We start from the raw sequence: 17,709 nt of genomic DNA on the forward strand, positions 1-17,709 counted from the left end.
TATCACTGAATGTTGTATTTGCTATATATTATTTCCATTGTGGAATATATATATTTCTGTGTACACACACACACACACACACACACACACACACACACACAATGATGTATGTATATTTCCAACCATCCTCCTTCAAGACAGGGCTTTTCTGTGTAGTCCTGTAGTCCAGGCTGGGCTCAAACTGTGAGATCAGCCCAACTGTCTGGATTAAAGGCATGCGCCACCACGCCCAGCTCCCATGGTTCTATTTTAAAGGCAAATGGAAGCTCACGAGATATATTCAGCGAATGAATATTATGTACATTTTATCTTCGGTCCCCTTTTCCTTGGGCTATGTGGCTATGTAAGACTATACTGATCTCATGCCTTGTTTGGCCTCTGTCTCCTTCTGTTCTCTTCTCAGTTCTTGCTAACTGAGTCTTGATTCTTGGTAAAGCGTAAGACAGAAGCTATTCATTGATTCCTGTTTCTATCGACTGTGGGTCTCTCTACTGCACGGGGAGACTGTGTGTTTACATAATAATGATGCCCCTGATCTAATTCATTTCTGCTTTCATTCATGACCCTGTGACAGGTGTTGGACTCAAGTTTCCTTCAAACATTTGAGTGTAAAAAAAAAAAAAAAGATGAGATAGGTTAAATACTCCTCTGGTTAAGAAAATTGAATGAGAATCACGTATGTCTCAGAACAAGGTCAGAACACGACAAACTGAATAGTGAGCCGGAGAATTTCAAATCCCATCCAGAAAGTATCATGCTGCACATACCTGAGGGTCACACTTTGATCCCCAGCACCACACACACACACACACACACACACACACACACATACACACAAAACTATTATTTTTATATGTTGGACACCCAGCAAAAATAGATCCAGTGAGTGAACGTGGGTTAAGGAGACAGTTTTTGAGCATCCGCGTAAGTGGAATTTGGCTGCACAGCCCAGCTAAAACGGAACACCACAAAAGCGGTCTTGTCACCACTACCTTCCCTGCTCCTGCGAGGCGAGTCCCTGGGTAAAGTCCCATAGCACGCGACGTCTTGGTAGCTGGAGCTGTAGTCAGACATGTCTAACTGGTTCTCAGGCCAGCCCTGAAAGTAAAAATAGAGGTCAACTTCGATGAAGTCACTCTAAAAAGAAATGTGAAAAGAAGCCTGGGTTTCAATTTCTTCTCACTTCCCTCCCCTTTCTCTCCCCTCCTTCTTTTTTGAGACAGAATCTGGCTGTGTAGTCCTTTCTGGCCTCAAACTCAGTGACCCATATGCCTTTGCCTCCCAAGCGCTGGGATTAAAGGCATGTGCCACTATACCCAACTCTTATATATATAAATAAATCTATATTTATATGTTATAAAATTAATACATTAAATACAGATTACTAAATAGATTAACATAACATATTAAATATATTTTATTTCTTTATTTTCACTTGTTCACTTTTCATCCTGCTCACTGCCCCCTCCCTGTAATTGTTTTTTAAGGCAGCATATGTGCCCCCCCCCTTAAAACTACTTTTACTTGCAAAACATCTCAAACGTATCTAATGATGATTATACCATGATCTAAAACAAATACCACTAAAACCAGAGCGAAAAAATGTCAGCACTTTATTCTATTTTAAGATTTAATAAAATTCTACACAGTAATGAAATTTCATTTTGTTTTGTTTTTAGGAGATAGGCTCTCACTATGTAGAGATCTGCCTACCTCTGCTCCCTTCTGCCTGCCAAGGGCCGGGATTAAAGGAGTAGCCACTGTGCCCTCTGGGAGACCAGCTTTGAAATCCCAAGTATTCCCATCCATCTCCCTCCCTCCCTCCCTCCCTCCCTATGGCAGTCGCTTGCATTAATCTGACACATTGTGCCGTGACTGGTTAACTGAAGACCAGACTAAAACAGTTTTAATGAAGATGACCTTTCTAGTCATAATCCTCCCTGAAAACAGAACAAGTTGGGGCTGTCTACAGCAAGCTAGAGGGTATGCTTATTTGACATACGCCTGAGATTATGAACTATGACTAGCCACAGACACTGGCTCTAACAGGGCAAACTCTTGTAGGAACTCATTCACTTTCTTAGGGGTTGGTGCTGACTTTAAGGACTAAAGTTTAAGTTTCTCAAGTATGTCAACAAAGACTGTAAGCACAGGGGTTGGAGGGATGGCTCAGTGGTTAAATGTGGGACCTGGGTTTTGTTCTCTGTACCCACAAATAGACTCTCAACCATCTGTCACCCCCACTCTAGGGGCTCCAAGGTCCTCTTCCGCCCTCTGTGGGCACTGCATGAAAGCACTGCACAGACATACACAGAGATAAACACATGCATAAAATAAAACCTTTAACACACATACACACATACACACACCTGAACACACAGTATCTTCTCAATAACTTTGGTGTCAATATGCATTATACACATACCTTATCGTCTTCATCGAAGCCAGAGAGATCTGGCCGGCTAGAGGAGACCTGTGAGAGATGAACATTTTACCAACATGTCTCACGTATTTAATGATCATCTGGTTCTTTTGAGACAGGTTTCACCCTAGCCCTTGCTAGCCTTGGACTTGCAGTCTTCCTGCCTCTGCCTCCCGAGTGCTGCCTCTGCCTCCCGAGTGCTGCCTCTGCCTCCCGAGTGCTGCCTCTGCCTCCCGAGTGCTGCCTCTGCCTCCTGCACAGGCGTGCACCACATACACCTATCAATTTCCTTTTTATTTTATAAATATATTGCTCCTGCTTTCTCTCACGAGGCACCACGACTGCTCTCAAACTGGGGCTTATTTCTTTCACATGCATCTCTATAATTACACGAGGACATATGCTGATAAATACTAAACAGTACCAATTTGCCTATTTTACGTGTTGTAGGTGCTGTGTTATTTATTATTCATGGTGTTTTATAGTGTAATGATTCTGGTTCCATTTTTCTACAGATGGCTATCAAGGCTGCTTCTAATATTTGAAAGTGATTTTTTTATTTGACATTTGTGTGAGTGTGTGTGTGTCTCTGTGTGTCTGTGTATACCATGGCACGCATGCACAAGCCAGAGAAGATAATTCAGGGATGAGTTTTCTCCTTCCACCCTCTGGGTCCTGGGACTGATCCTGAGTCACGAGACTTGGCAGCGAGTGCCCTTATCAGCCGATCCGTCTTGTTATCTGTCTTGTTAACTTGTGTTTTCAGTATGATGAAATCAGTGTGGGTATATATCTATGATCCTCGTTCTTAGGGAGGCTGAGGCAGGAGGATTATGAATTTGAGGTCACCCTCTCTCGGTTACTTGGTGAGACTGACTAGAAACCCAAGACAGCATGTTGAGACAGATCCCCTGCCACCTCTGTCCACGGAGGCTGCGTCCTCACGCCCTGGGCTCAGTTACTTTCTTTTTCTGTTCTGCTTTTGTTTTATGGGACAGCCCCTCACTAAGGTAGACTGGGCTGGCCTTAGCTGCTATCCTCCTGCCTTAAAAAACACATGAAGAGTTTAGGACAATCTTAAAAAGTCCTATCAAGAAAAAAAATTGAGTTTGTGCTTTCTTTATTTTTTAAAGAAGTATGTATTTATCTTATGTCTATGAGTACACTGTAGCTGTCTTCAGACACACCAGAAGAGGCCTTCGGATCCCATGACAGATGGTTGTGAGCCACCATGTGGTTGCTGGGAATTGAACTTAGATCCTCTAGAGTCGCAGTCAGTGCTCTTAACCACGGAGCCATCTCTCCAGCCCTGTTCTTGCGTTTCACAGTTTATTTCCTAGACTCTATGTTAGTTGCTTCTCTTTGGTGACATTTTTCCTGTAAAGTTTTCCATATTTGGGACACTGCTTAACTGAATCTCATTTATTATTTCTTTTCTTTCTTTTTTCCTTTCCTTTCCTTTCTTTTTCTTTTTGGTTTCTCAAGATAGGGTTTCTCTGTGTAGCCCTGGCTCTTCTGGAACTTGCTCTGTAGACCAGGCTGGCCTCAGACTCACAGAGATCCACCTGCCTCCCAAGTGCTGGGATTAAAGGTGTGTGCCACCACCACCCAGCTTAGCATTTCTCTTAGTGGGGGAGGCATTCCCTTTGAATGTTATCTAAAGCTAGAGCCTTGATCTAATACATACTCAGCCCTTGAAAACAATAGCTTTACAAGTGTCTTTTATTTTATGCTTTGGTTCAGGGCTACATGTACATCAAATAAATGTCGAACCGTTGATCAGGATACTTCTTCCTTTTTTATTTTAGACTTCTACACAGTCCTGGCTGGCCTGACTTAGCCCACTGAGTGCTGTGATTACAGTGTGTACCGCTGTACCCAGATCTATTTTTTAAACTTTTCTTCTTAATATAAATTTTATACATTTCTGAACGTTTTCACTACATTTTATTATGCAAAGTGTGTGCCTTTGTGTGTGTGTGTCTGTGTGTGTGTGTGTGACCAGAGGACAACTTGTAGGAGTTGGTATTTATTGATCTCAGGTTGTTAGCCAGCACGTGCTTTTTCCTGTTGAGCCATCTCACAAGCCCTTTACACAGTTATTTTTTAAAATAATTTATTTATTTTTATTTTATGCACACTGGTGCATGTATGTCTCTGAGAAAGTGCCAGATCCCCTGGAACTGGAGTTATAGACAGTTGTGAGCTGCCATGTGGTTGCTGGGAACTGATCCCAGGTCCTCTGGAAGGGCAGCCAGAGCCATCTCTTTCTTTCTTTCTTTCTTTCTTTCTTTCTTTCTTTCTTTCTTTCTTTCTTTCTTTCTTTCTTTCTTTCTTTCTTATCTTTAATGAGGACAAACGTAATGCAGAGACACAGCCATCTTCTGGAGCAGAGTCCAGAACACCAAGAAAAACATTCCCCGCTGGACTGATAACCTGTGTTATTCGACCTCTGAAGCCTGCTACACTATAATCCCATACTCCCGTGGGAAGTGGAGTTAGCATTGGAGTTGCTGGACCAGACACATCTTCTGTTCTTAGTTCCCACCCCTAGCTTCAGCATCTTCAAAACTGTCTCCATTCTCGGGGAATGTGGCAGAGTTGTAGAGACAGGCCCCAGGCAGATGGAAACGACCTGTCTGGATTTCCTCTGCTCTAGTATAGCACTTTCTGTCCCCAGACCGGCACTAAGCAGCAGGCCTGGGAAAGATTTAGTGCAGTGTTTTTATGTTCCTTAATAATATTCTTGCTTTTTCATTTCTTGTACTGTCAAGAATTCTCACTGGGATGTAGTGAAGTAGGCATTTTAGAGCTAATGATTTCCATTTAAATATCACTTTATATTCTGCAACTGTTGGTTATGTATATATATTTTTATTATCAGTTACTTCTATGTATGTTTAAGCTGTATTATGAGGTCTTCCTTGATAAATAAGTTAATTGGTAGAGTGACTTTTAAAATTTTTTCAATTAGCTAGGCACAGTGGTGCACACCCCAAGTCCCAGTACTTAGGTGGTAAAGTCTTGTGATCTCTGTGTATTTGAGACTATCCAGGGCTACATAATGGGACCCTATTTCAAAACAGAAAAAGACACCCAAGAAGACAAAATGGTGTGCATGTGTTTGCACACACAAGTGTGCAGGATTCTCTTCTTTTCTTCCTCTGTAGTCCCGAGGATGGCGGCCGGGCATGCCGGCGATAGGCAAGTATTTTACCACTGACCTACACCCTCAGCCTGGGAGAATGCTTTCAGTTTATAACTCAAGAATCTCTCGCTGCCTATTCCATGTTGTCAGTATAGTGCAGTGAGTGTACAAGTGCGTGTGTGCCTTTGCTCACTCACGTAGAGGGCGGAGGTTGACCTCAGGTGACTTCTCTTGCTTTCCACCTTACTTTTCTGACACAGGGTCCTTGAACTCACAACGCACCACTGTGGCTAGTCTGGCTGGCCTGCACACTCCAGAGACCTCCTGTGTCTGCAGCCCTGTCATGGGTTTACAAGTGCACACCACCACGTCGGGCTTTTATCTGAATGCCAGGGATCTACACACAGGCTTGTGTGGCAAGCACTTAACACACTAATGCAGTATGGTGACTCTCAGCCTGGGGTTGCTGGGGACTGGTATTTTCTTGGGTTTGATAGAATCCCTTTAAGGTTGAACAACCCTTTCACAGGGGCCGCATATCAGATAACCTGGGTAGTAGGAATTTACACTATGATTCGTAACAGTAGCAAAATGACAGGTATGAAGTGGCAACAGAAATGAATTGTGCACTTGAGGGTCAGCACCACATGAGGAGGTGTATTAAAGGGTCGCAGCATTAGGGAGGCTAATCTGCTCTTGTCTCCTTGCCAATAGAAGAGGCTCTGCCCTCTGGGGTGCCCCTCCTCTAGTACTGTGTACCCTGTGCCCACCATGTAAGTTCCAACCTCCCGTGGTCTCAGGTCCTCCACCCCCAAATCCTGGAGTAAGTTCCATGAGCAGCCGGACCCTGGCAGAGTGCACTCACGTTGTGAACGTTCGGTGTACTGAGGCTCCTCCGAATGTGTCTCGCTTTGGTGGAGAGCGCTTCCTTCACCGTGACGGCCTGTAAACACACAGCAAAGCAGAGATAACGGCTATCTAGACTGTCTCCTACGGCTATAAACCAGACGCAGCGTGTTTACTTTAGAAGACTCAGGAAACATAAATGTAAAAACCACTTCACCTCTACACACAGAGAAATCAGTATTTCTAAGACTGCTACTGAGACCAAACGTGTTCAAAACGACAACAACAAAACAAAAAAAAAAAAAAGAAAGAAAGAGAAATCTAATCTTTCAAATACATTAAAAGTTCAAAACACAAACCAGAAAAGCTGCTGAGCAGAAATCACGCTATAAATTGGTGCAAGTGTGCAGAAAAAGAAGCAAAGACACCCTAAGAAGTGATGCTGTTGGGTTTTTCTTGTGTCCTGATTGCAGTATGTTCTACACTAAAAGGAGATTGTTTTGAAAAACACCAAGGGACTGGAGAGATGGCTCAGCGGTTAAGAGCACCGGCTGCTCTTCCAGAGGTCCTGAGTTCAATTCCCAGCAACCACATGGTGGCTCACAACCATCTGTAATAGGATCTGATGCCCTCTTCTGGTGTGTCTGAAGACAGCTACAGTGTAGTCACATAAAATAAATAAATAAATAAATCTTTTTTAAAAAAAGGAAAGAGAAAAAAAAAAAAATACTAACTGTACCTCCCTTGTCACCCAGAGCACAGTCAGGTCAGCTCCAGTTCCAAAGATCATGTACACGTTATACATCTGTTTCAGCACTGCTGCTGAGTGCAGTATTTATTATTACTATTATTATTATTATTATTGTTATTTATATTTCCTACTATGGAGGATCTCATGCAGCCTAGGTCAGGCCTGGACTCATGTAGCCAAAAATAACTGAACTTCTGAGCCTCCTGCCTCCACCTCGAACATGCTAGGATTGCAAGTGTACACGACCACCATGCCCAGGTCATGCGGTAGTAGAGTTCACACCCAGGTTCACCAGCATGCCGGGCAAGCACTCCACCAACTCTGATGTGTCACTTTAAATCACACGTTGCTTTGGCAACTTAAATGCCTAAATATTAAGAATAAAGTGACAAAATGTGGCTCAACATAAGGACTTTGGAGCCCATCTACTTGGGCTTTAGACCACTGCCTTGCTGGGTAACTTCTCCTGACCTCGATTTTCTCTTTGGAAAAAGGAGTTACAAGAGAACTTCCACCCAGGGTAATCTTGACCATTAAGCCATATAATAAATGTACTTATAGCATTTGAACATAGTACTTGGGGGCTTAGTGTGGCAGCACAGATGTATAATCCAGCACTTGAGAGCAGAGGCAGGAGGACAGCTACATGTTGGAGACCAAACTACTATACATATTGAGTCCTAATCCAGGCAGGTCTCCAGGACAAGATCCTTTATCAAAGAAACAAACACAACATACACCATACATCATACACCCACACACCTCAAAGCATAAACACATACAACACACATACACTCAACACACATCACACCACATAAACAACATATATGTACAACACACATTATACACATACAACACATTACACACACATGTACAACATATATACATCACACACAAAACACACATAGGTACCACACACATAGAGACACACACATACACCCCCCCACTCACAGCACATATACATACAACATACACAGGCATACACATACATTCAATACACATGCACAACATATACACCACACCACATGTACAACACAGACCGTATACATACAACACATAACGTACAAACACCCACATGTCCACCACACACACACACACACACACACACACACACACACACACGCATCAGAGTCCTTTCACTAAGGAAATGGCTACCCACGCACTTGTTCTCTGAGGAACTCTGAGAGGGATCTGCTTCATCTCTGCCCACAGCTAGGAAAAGCTGGCAACGGCATCCTCAGGACTAGACAGTCAGCTACTCACCTGCCGGAGCCGCTCCAGACTCAGGATGTTCTCCACCTGCAGCACGCCCCGCGTGTACTTCTCGATGTACGTCTCCCCATCCAAAGTGCCCTCGTTCTCACTCCGTGCTGCCAGGAGGGCCAGGGTTTCCCGGTCCTCAATCTCCTCGGTCGCCTAAGGCACAGAAAGGAGGCGACTGTTTTTCTGTGAATGGTGTTTCCGGAAGTGTCTCCACATGCTCTCAAAGCACCGGGAGCTACCGCTCCCCGTACACTCGCACACTGTCGTCTGAAGCAGCAGCAGGTGTTACCTTGGGGATATTGGACACTATCTCATAGGTCACGCCGCAGGAATAACATATATTGATCAGTGATATTCGTCTCTTCAAACTCTGAGTGAAACTCTGGTAGAAAAGGAAAGGCAAGCTGGGTTAAACTGTGTGACAAATCTAAGATGAATACTTCATATTCTGCAGACTGGAAAAGTATTATAAATTATTCAAATAGAATAGATATTTTCAACAAAACAGAAAAAAAAAAACAAAACCCTGAACTTAAAAAAGCTGGGCATGGTGGCTCACATCTAAAAATCCCAGTATGTGAGGGGCTGAGGCAGGAGGATTCTTTTTCCATTTCAAAGCTCATCTGGGTCACACAGTGAATGTACTGGTTTGAAGCCAGTCTGCGCTACTGAATGAGACCCTGTCTCAAGTAACTTACTGAATAAAGTAAGAAAAGAAAAAGAAATGGGCAGAAAACAAACAAACAAACAAAATAAAAACCAAACATCAAGCCTAGAAATCTGACTCTGGTTGGCAAGATGGCTGTGTGAATGGAGGCGCCAGCTCCCTGCCTGGTGACCAGGAGTTTGATCCCCAGGACCTACATTGTGGGAGGAGCCTACTGACCTCTGACCTCTACACACAGGCCTCACAGCACCCAAGTGCAAACAAATATATAAAAGTGATACACCTCTCTTTTAAAACATCTTGTTCCAGCTTGGTGTAGTGATGCACACCTTCAATCCCAGCGCTCAGGGGCACTTTAGCCAGCTGTCCTAGGATAGTCTGGGGAACACAGGGGGGGTCAGTGTTGTAGACAGCCACTCTGCCATGGAGTTTGGCAAAGCAACAGGAATGTGCCTTGCCACTGACATGACCGGGCCTCCCACATCAGCTGCTACCTGCATAGTTAGCGATAGCTGCTGCCTGCAAATATTGTAGTTCTTTTTCAAGAAAAGGTCCATTTTATTTGTATGTGTATCTGTCTGTGAGTGTGTGCATGTGTGTGGGGTACCTGAGGAGGACAAAAGAGGGTGTTGGTTCCCCTGGAGCTGGAGTTATGGTCCAATGTAAGTCACCTGACACGGGTGCTGGGAAGCAAATTCTCTACATGTGCAGCGAGTGCTCTTAACTGCTGAGACCCAAAGACTGGATATCCTAACTAGTGAATGTGATAAGGTTAGAGTCTGGGGCTAGTGTTTCCTTCTGCGGTCGACCTCTGGCCACCATGGTCACTGACGTGACACAGAGGAGACAAACTGTGTGCCCTTGGATGCTCTATGGCCAGTCAGTCCCATCACTACCTGCTTGTTATAAATATTGGCCGCGATCCGCTTCCTCAACACTAACTCCATGGCGGCCGGGTGGCTGAGCTGCACAGTGGTCTTCACAATCAGGTAGATCCTTTCATTCTGCGGTGTGACCCGATTCAGGTGAAGAGAGTCGTGCACAGAGGAGTCCCAGGAGGCTGTGGCTGAAACCTGGGAGTAGCAGAAAGTTGGGGGACAGAAGTAAGCCTCCTCAGGTGGACATCCCAGAGAGAGACAATCAACCCTCCTTGCTGTTGTCAAATAGATGTCTTCCGTTGTCTCTTTGGAATGGTGATATGTGTTCAATGCCCTCAGAGCTGACCACAGCCGTTTATCAGGCAGGTGGGGTTCCTGCGCTCATGTGAAGACCCCTAGAGAGTCCCCCAGGGGTAAGTTACCTCATCATCACTGTGCTTCATGATGGGCAGGTAGAAAAACTGACTGCCATGTTCCTTGGGCAGGATGGAGTTCACACCGGATGCATGGGGACCCACCAGCTGCTCATTGGCACTGAGGTCATCCGCTGACCAGGTTCAAGGCACGGGATGAAAACAGAGCAAAGAAACAGCTTTTAAGCAATAGTGACATTGGAAAATACGCCTCTTAAATTTATTTTTCTACTTTGTACTTTGTTGGCTTTTCTATTAGTTGAAAAAAAAAATCAGTCTAAAAATTAATCGGTTTCATGACAGCATTTTATCCTGTGAGCCTGCTTATTGGTTTCCCCCTCCCCGCATCTTGCTGTCATGTCACATGACACGCCATGTGACATGTAGTCCATTACCCTCTCTTCTGCATCCTACCTTGAGATCTCTTCTTCTTAGCCCCTGCCCCACCTCCTTTACTTCACACACTTATAGTTTATAAAAACGTGATGGTTCAGGGACAGAATTCAAGAACTTATGCAGGTTAAAGACACTCCATCACTGAGCAACATCTCAGCCTCGAAATACACATAAGGTGGATAAAGTATACTCATGGTTTTGTTTATTCTTTTATTTCATATCCTGAAATTGAAATAGATTCTCAATAATTCCCAATTGCTATAGTTGTTTTAAAATACAACCACATTAGTCACCAAGTTCCCTTGGGAGCTCCCTATAAGATAGAGTATGTTCCATGTGTAGTCTTATTACCCTCTAGCTACCTAATACGTTCCCTAAACATGTAGATTTTTTTTTCTAGTTTCAAATATTAAGTTTACTGTCCTACTTAAACTCATATTAAATGCATCTATCTATCTATCTATCTATCTATCTATCTATCTATCAATCTATTTATCTATCATCTATCCATCCATTTATTTTTGTGACAAGGTCTATGCAGCTCTGGCCATCCTGGAATTCTCTGTGCAGACCAGGCCGGCCTCAAACTGCTAGAGATCCACCTCCCTCTGCCTCCTGAGTGCTGGGATTAAAAGTGTGCGCTACTGTGCCTCCTTTCTTTCCCGCCTGTGAATTCTACTGAAGAGTTCATACAGACAGGACTTCATTTCTAAAACACCTTGAAGGCCACTGCGCCTTCCACACTCAAGAGCAACGGTTACCCTTCTCAGCCTTGGAGGCTGGGCCCACTAGGCAACTGCTCCACAACCAAGCTCAGAAGCCAAGCTGTCCCCTTAAGAGCTTATTTACTTACACGCGGGCTACTGTCTACTTGCAGGTTCATGGGCAGCTCTTGGGAGTTAGTTGTCTCCTACTAGGCAACATCTGGGGTCAAGCTCAGGGAGTCAGGCTCCCGTGCACATGCTTCTACCTGCTGAGCTACACTGGACCCCACCCCCACACATAAACACAGACACTTTTACTGTGAGACAGACTCTAAGTTACCCTGGCTGGCCTGGAAGTTTTTATCTTCTTTGTCTTAGCTTCTCAAGTAGCTTGGAGGATGCCGGACCTCAAAACTGTATGGGGTGGTGGTGGAGAGTCGTCTGAACTTAGGGTAGTTGTCTATTATTGAGCTGTACCCACAGTTCAAGGTGAGAACATGGTCATTTATGGTCCCCGAACTGCTGGGAGTTGAAGGCTGAGGGCACTAGGCAGACATGCAATCCCTTAGCTCTTGTCAAGCATGACACAGAGTCTCTGGGACTAATCCTTTTGCAGGTTAAATTGGTCACTGATATATCAGACGACATGCTTTGTGTTCTTGTTCTCAAAGTCCTGGCTGCTTTGTGTGAGCATCTCTCCTCCAGTGTCCATGTGCCATGCTTATACATGTGACTGAAGCCACACTGCCACCTAGTTTGTCTTATCAGTAACTGCCAAAGCAATTTATGCACCGAAATACTCCAAGTCTGAGGAGACAATGATCTTAGCTGAGCTCGACAATCGTGGGATGGGTGAGTGCCTGCCTACTTACCATTCAGATCCAGGAAGAGAACCGGGATGTGTGTTTCCATGCCAGGAGGTGGGACCCTAAATTCAACAGCAAAGTTTAATTATAAGAATGAGTGTGTTATGTATTCTATTGACTAATAAAGTCCACAGGACTTGAAAAGGTTAACAAGCCAAAGGGCCCAAGTGACGACACCTCAATCCCACTTGGGAGGGAGAAGAAAGCAATCACAAGGGGAGAGGGAGAGAGGGACCTGTGTGGAAAAGGGGACAGGGAGAGGAAGAGGGGACATGATCAGGTATTGGGTGGAGGAAAAGGACTGAAGCCCTGAGGGCCTGCAGAAAGAATGGAAACAGGCAACTTTGGGAGGCAGGAGGTAGGAGAATCCTTCAGAATATACCAGGGACCCGGGAGGTGAGAGACTCTCAAGACTCAAAGGGAGGGACCTTTGATGAAATGCCCGACAGTGGGGAGAGGGAACTTGTAGAGCCCACCTCCAGCAGAAAGACAGGGCATCAAGTGAGGGATAAGGTTGCCATCCCTATATTACATAGGCAAATGATCAGGACATGTTTCTGCAGTGAGAAGGAGAATTAGCTACCATTAAATAAGTATGCACGAGAGGAACTGTAGATGCACTATAATATATACGCTATATCAAGTGAACAAACCTCTTTATGTATTCTCTCAAGTCTCATGACAGTACACAAACAGCCCCACTTACATATCAGGATTAAAGGCAGAAAGGAGCCTAAGAAACACAACTAAGAGGCCGTGGCTGAGTTGGCAGAGGAGGCCGTGGCTAGGTTGGCAGAGGACTTGCCTAGCATGCACAGAGCCCTGGTTGAAATCTCCAAAGCTGTATGAAATGGGAGAGGTGGTGAATACCTATAACTCCAGCCCTTGGGAGGTGGAGGCAGGGGGATCAGAGGTTTAAGGCCATCCTTGGTTACCTATCAAGTTTGAGGCTACACGGGATATTCGAGACCCTAATACTGTACCCACTAAAACCAAACAAGGGCTGAAGCTGGACACTACAGCCAGGCCATGGGTTTCATTCTAGACTTGAGGACAGACAACAGGCTGTTTCTTAGGAGCGGAACAAGTACTGGCTGGGTGCTCAGGTCACTGACCTATCCTATCATGCTTCAGTGGTTACTCTACAGCAGTGGTTCTCAACCTGTGGGTCTCGACCCCCATGGCAAACCTCTATCTCCAAAAATACCCACCATACAATCCTTAACAGTAGCAAAACTACAGTCATGAAGTAGCAATGAGATGTTATGGTTGGGGTCACCACAGCCTGAGGAACTGTATTAAAGTGTCCCAGGATTAGGAAGCACGAGAACCATTGCACTGTAGCATTAATACTGGTCACATTAAGCACATGCCAGGGCAAATAGGATCCATTTCCTGTGTTCTTCCGGGATGTCCTGACACTTCCTTCTCAGTCTAGAGGGAGGAGACAGGATCCAGGTTGTTCATGCAAAGGAACAGGGGAATGCAGATGGAACTTTACTCCCAGTCAGGTGGCCTCTGGAAGGAGCTCCCGAGACAGAGGAGTTATAAAGAGAAGAGTCAGTGCTGGAGAAGGGCGGGCCTTCCCTCAGCTGCAGCTAGTTGATCCTGAAAAGCTATCTGCACGCTCTGGCCACAGGCAATGCCCAGCACCCTGCCAGCCCTGCACAGAGAAGGGCGGCCTTACCAGTCAGCAGGTGCCCCAGGGATCCCGCTGCCAGGAGCAGGCACCAGCACAGCGTTCCTCTCCTCCGTTAGCCCCACCCACTGTTCCACCAGCCTGGCTTCCCGCTCTATGTCGTCTTCTGTTTTCTCTGTAGAGCGACAGGAGATCATGACTAACAGCCAGCAAGAGAAAGGGCAACTGCCACATTTAACACAGCTAGATTTTCACTCTGGGACGTCCGGAATGGTTTATATGTCTACCATGTTCCAGAAGAAAGTGAGGTTCCAATGATCAAGCCTGAGACAGGATGGGGCACCAGCTCCAGGGAGCAGAGGCCAGAAGAAATGCACAGACCAGGGCAGTGACCAGGAAGTGCGTGCATATGTGTGTGTGTGTGTGTGTGTGTGTGTGTGTGTGTATATATATATATATATATATATATATATATATATATATGTGTGTGTGTGTGTGTGTGTGTGTGTGAATATGTATATGTGTATATGTGTGTATGAGTGTATATATGTCTGAGTGTGTATGTGTGTGTGTCTCTGTGTATGAGTGGGTGTGAGTGGATGTGTGAGAGTGTGTGTTTGTGTGTCTGTGTGTGTGTTGAATTTGGCTGTGAGTCGGTTCCCTCCTTCTACCAGGTGGGCTCTAGGGATTGAACTCGTGTTGCCAGGCTTGGTGGCAAGCCCCGCCATCTGCTGAGCCATCTTGTGACCCCCCATCACATACCTTTTTTATTGCTGACTTTTTTGATCTGTTCGTCTAAGTATTCCCGTCGTTTAATGAGTGCATCGGACCACCTCTCTCTTACACAATTCAAGTCTTCTTCCTAACAACGAGAGGGAAGATTTTTTTTTCCCTCTATAGAACATGAAGACGATGGCTTACTTTGTATAAAGAAGACATTTAAATAGATTGGGGAACTTTTCATTAGGAAAGGCTATTGAATGTCACAGTGATTAATTGATATGTGGGAAAGCAGAGGTTCAATGCTCCATGCTGACCAAGGATGCTGGTACCCAGAAGCCAGAGCCCCTGGATCTTCAGAAGTTACACTGGCAGACAAGACAGGCTCAAACGATGCTAACACAGAAAGATCTTTACACTGCAGAATGATTTATTTTGCTATATGTATGCACAGCCATGTCGGTGTGCACTTGTATGGTAGCAATTCGCTGAAAGACGTGTGACTTCAAGCAGGATACCAGAAGCAAAGCCCAAAGCGCAGAACATCAAATGGTAGGGAGTGACAGGCATTTATGGAGTTCACACTTCAATAGCCTTATTATTAATACATGATTTTTTTTCCCCCCGAAAGGCAAAGAATAGGTCAGCTGAAAAACCTTCAGAACTCGCTGCAAAGATTTCACAGCCAACCACCACCACAAGGATAACCAAACATCTCCCATGCGTGAAGCCATGCTTGAAGAGATTCCCAGAAGCGGCTGCTGGACTCCACTGTGAACACAGCAGGAAGCATGCCCAAAGCTGGAAGGTGTTAGTTGGTGGCACAGCTGAGACCCGAGAGGATGCTGACCTTCTCCCCACAAGGTCTGGTTTTGTCCACTTTCAGCCTTTCTTAGTAAAATTTTAAATAGGGAAGGAAAACCCATCAGTCTATCCCTGATGCTCCTGGGCCTAACTCTAACGAGGACATCCTGATCAAAAGAGCAGACAGACGGAACTCAGAAGCCGTGCCTGCAGCGTCCCCACAGCCAGCACACAGGAAGGCTCACCAAGAACCCGTTCTTTCCACCCAAGTGGGAAAGCAGTATAAAGACTGGGAAATCATGCCTGAAACTTTCGTCTCAGCTGACTGCTTTGACCACGCCCCCACCCTCATCCGTGGTTGTCGGGCTAGCTGAGGCTGACTAGCTATATTATCTATGTCACATCTGCTCACCCACCTCTTCTCCACATCCAACAAGAGAAAGCTGCTATTTAAACTCTCAACATGGTGAACTAAGCTTGACCCTATGAGAGGAAACTGGTTAATAAAACAAAACAAAGGTCTGTGCCCAATAAAAGTGCTTTTTAAAGGTCAAATGGCATTCAGAATAACGTTCATCTTCCAGAAGGGAGAGGCAAAGTGGACTTTAATGGAGGACAGACAAGAGTGGACCAGAAGGCTGTGAACAGGAAGCAGTGTGCTTTTTGAGGTCATTCATCTTAATACAGCTATACAGTCTGGCTTGGCAAGGCTTTACTAGCTGGGCACTGGAGCCGGCAGAGCGAACAGTGCTGCGTCTGCTTACAGATTTGGAACAGGAAAATCGGGAGAACAATGTTGTGTCCTTGATCATATATGAAGCAAACCAAAAGCAAGTGAGAAACCGCACGCTCTCACTCTGTGGCCCTGTCCCCACCTCCCTGGCCTCTGCTTTGCGAAGGCTGATGATTAGCGAGAGCTGTGCCCCATGCATGGGATTGACAGCGGTGGCAATACCTGATAACTATCCATATCACCGCCATCCTCCTCATCTCTCTGGTGGGGAAAACATAAACAGAAAGGACATGCATTTCGTTCTCTCAAACAGCACCGGGAGAGTAATTTAACATGTTACAATGGACGCCTCATACAACATTAGCACCATAAAGCATTTCACTGAATCCCAAAAGATTAGGAAGGATTAAATTCTTCTGTCTGTCTGTCTGTCTGTCTCTGTGTCTGTCTTTCTGCCTATCTCTTGGTCTGTCTCTGTGTGTCTGTCTCTGTGTCTGTCTTTCTGCCTATCTCTCGGTCTGTCTCTGTGTGTCTGCCTCTGTGTCTGTCTTTCTGTCTATCTCTCGGTCTGTCTCTGTGTGTCTGTCTCTGTGTGTCTGTCTCTGTGTCAGTTTGTCTTTCTGTTTNTCTCTCGGTCTGTCTTCTGTTATCTATCTGTCTCTCTGTGTGTCTGTATGTATGTCTGTCTCTGTGTCTGTGTGTCTGTCTGTGAGTGTGGGTTCTGGGGCTCACACTAAGGTTGTGAGTTTTGGAAGCAAGTGCCTTTCCCATTGAATCATTTTAACACCCTAAGAACTATTTTTTTTTTTTTAAAGTAAGGAAAACAAATATTTTAAAAGAAAATTCTCTTAGAAAAGGATTGAAAGTGACTTCACTGGGCCAGTCCTTGAGCTGCTGTCACGGGTGACATGTATTCCAGGCAGGGTGTCATGGGTGAAGTTTGGGATGATCTTAGCAAGACAGAAAACTAACCTACAAAGGACCTAGAGATTCTCTTCTCACTGAGACCCAACAGGATGAAACGATGAATCCAAGGTTCTCACAGATGGTGGCCACTTAGGACAAAAGCTGGGACTCTAGTCTCCATCCCCGGCAGCCAGTCCTTGGAGTCCATCACTCAGGGATGAAGTTGCCACAGGAAGGCCTGGGGACCTGAGACTAAGGGCACACAATGTTCTGTGCTGGTGCCTGCAGGGGCAGCTGAGCCACTGGAATGTACCGGCTATCAGTGTCCACAGTGGCTGGACCACAACTGCCCCAAAGGCATGGCTGACTTCCACAATAATTAACCAAAGTAACAATTTTGGTAAAAACATTAGGCAAGACAAAGAACCAAGCTGAAACCAAGAGTTTGGGTAGAGATAATTTTCCTTAGAAAGGAGACTAATGGATGATGATGATGATTGCTTCTTCTTCTTCTTCCTCCATCTCCTCCCCTCCTCCTCCTCCTCCTCCTCCT

The 17,709-nt window shown here is 45.2% G+C and overlaps 1 protein-coding gene and 1 non-coding gene across 8 annotated transcripts in view; both read right to left on the minus strand.

The window, feature by feature from the left end:
- Kif13a (kinesin family member 13A) overlaps positions 1–17,709 on the minus strand; it is a 179,550-nt gene that overhangs the window by 13,645 nt on the left and 148,196 nt on the right. For 4 of the 7 annotated variants that reach the window (XM_029547707.1, XM_029547712.1, XM_029547711.1 and 1 more), the window contains exons 26-36: positions 16,473–16,511; positions 14,756–14,855; positions 14,042–14,168; positions 12,361–12,416; positions 10,398–10,522; positions 9,994–10,170; positions 8,720–8,812; positions 8,431–8,583; positions 6,436–6,513; positions 2,426–2,473; positions 993–1,098 (exon numbers count right to left, since the gene is read on the minus strand). In XM_029547707.1, the coding sequence (XP_029403567.1) occupies positions 993–1,098; positions 2,426–2,473; positions 6,436–6,513; positions 8,431–8,583; positions 8,720–8,812; positions 9,994–10,170; positions 10,398–10,522; positions 12,361–12,416; positions 14,042–14,168; positions 14,756–14,855; positions 16,473–16,511 (1,102 nt within the window). The remainder of the gene's footprint in view (positions 1–992; positions 1,099–2,425; positions 2,474–6,435; positions 6,514–8,430; positions 8,584–8,719; positions 8,813–9,993; positions 10,171–10,397; positions 10,523–12,360; positions 12,417–14,041; positions 14,169–14,755; positions 14,856–16,472; positions 16,512–17,709) is intronic. The other 3 variants (XM_021216077.2, XM_029547710.1, XM_029547708.1) reach the window with 1 other exon arrangement.
- On the minus strand, positions 5,011–5,140 carry LOC115065673. Its single transcript, XR_003845440.1, has one exon. It is a non-coding gene; the product is annotated as a small nucleolar RNA SNORA55 (small nucleolar RNA).

The sequence above is a fragment of the Mus pahari genome, chromosome 16 (assembly GCF_900095145.1).
Source record: "Mus pahari chromosome 16, PAHARI_EIJ_v1.1, whole genome shotgun sequence".
In the NCBI taxonomy this organism is placed as follows: Eukaryota; Metazoa; Chordata; class Mammalia; order Rodentia; family Muridae; genus Mus; species Mus pahari.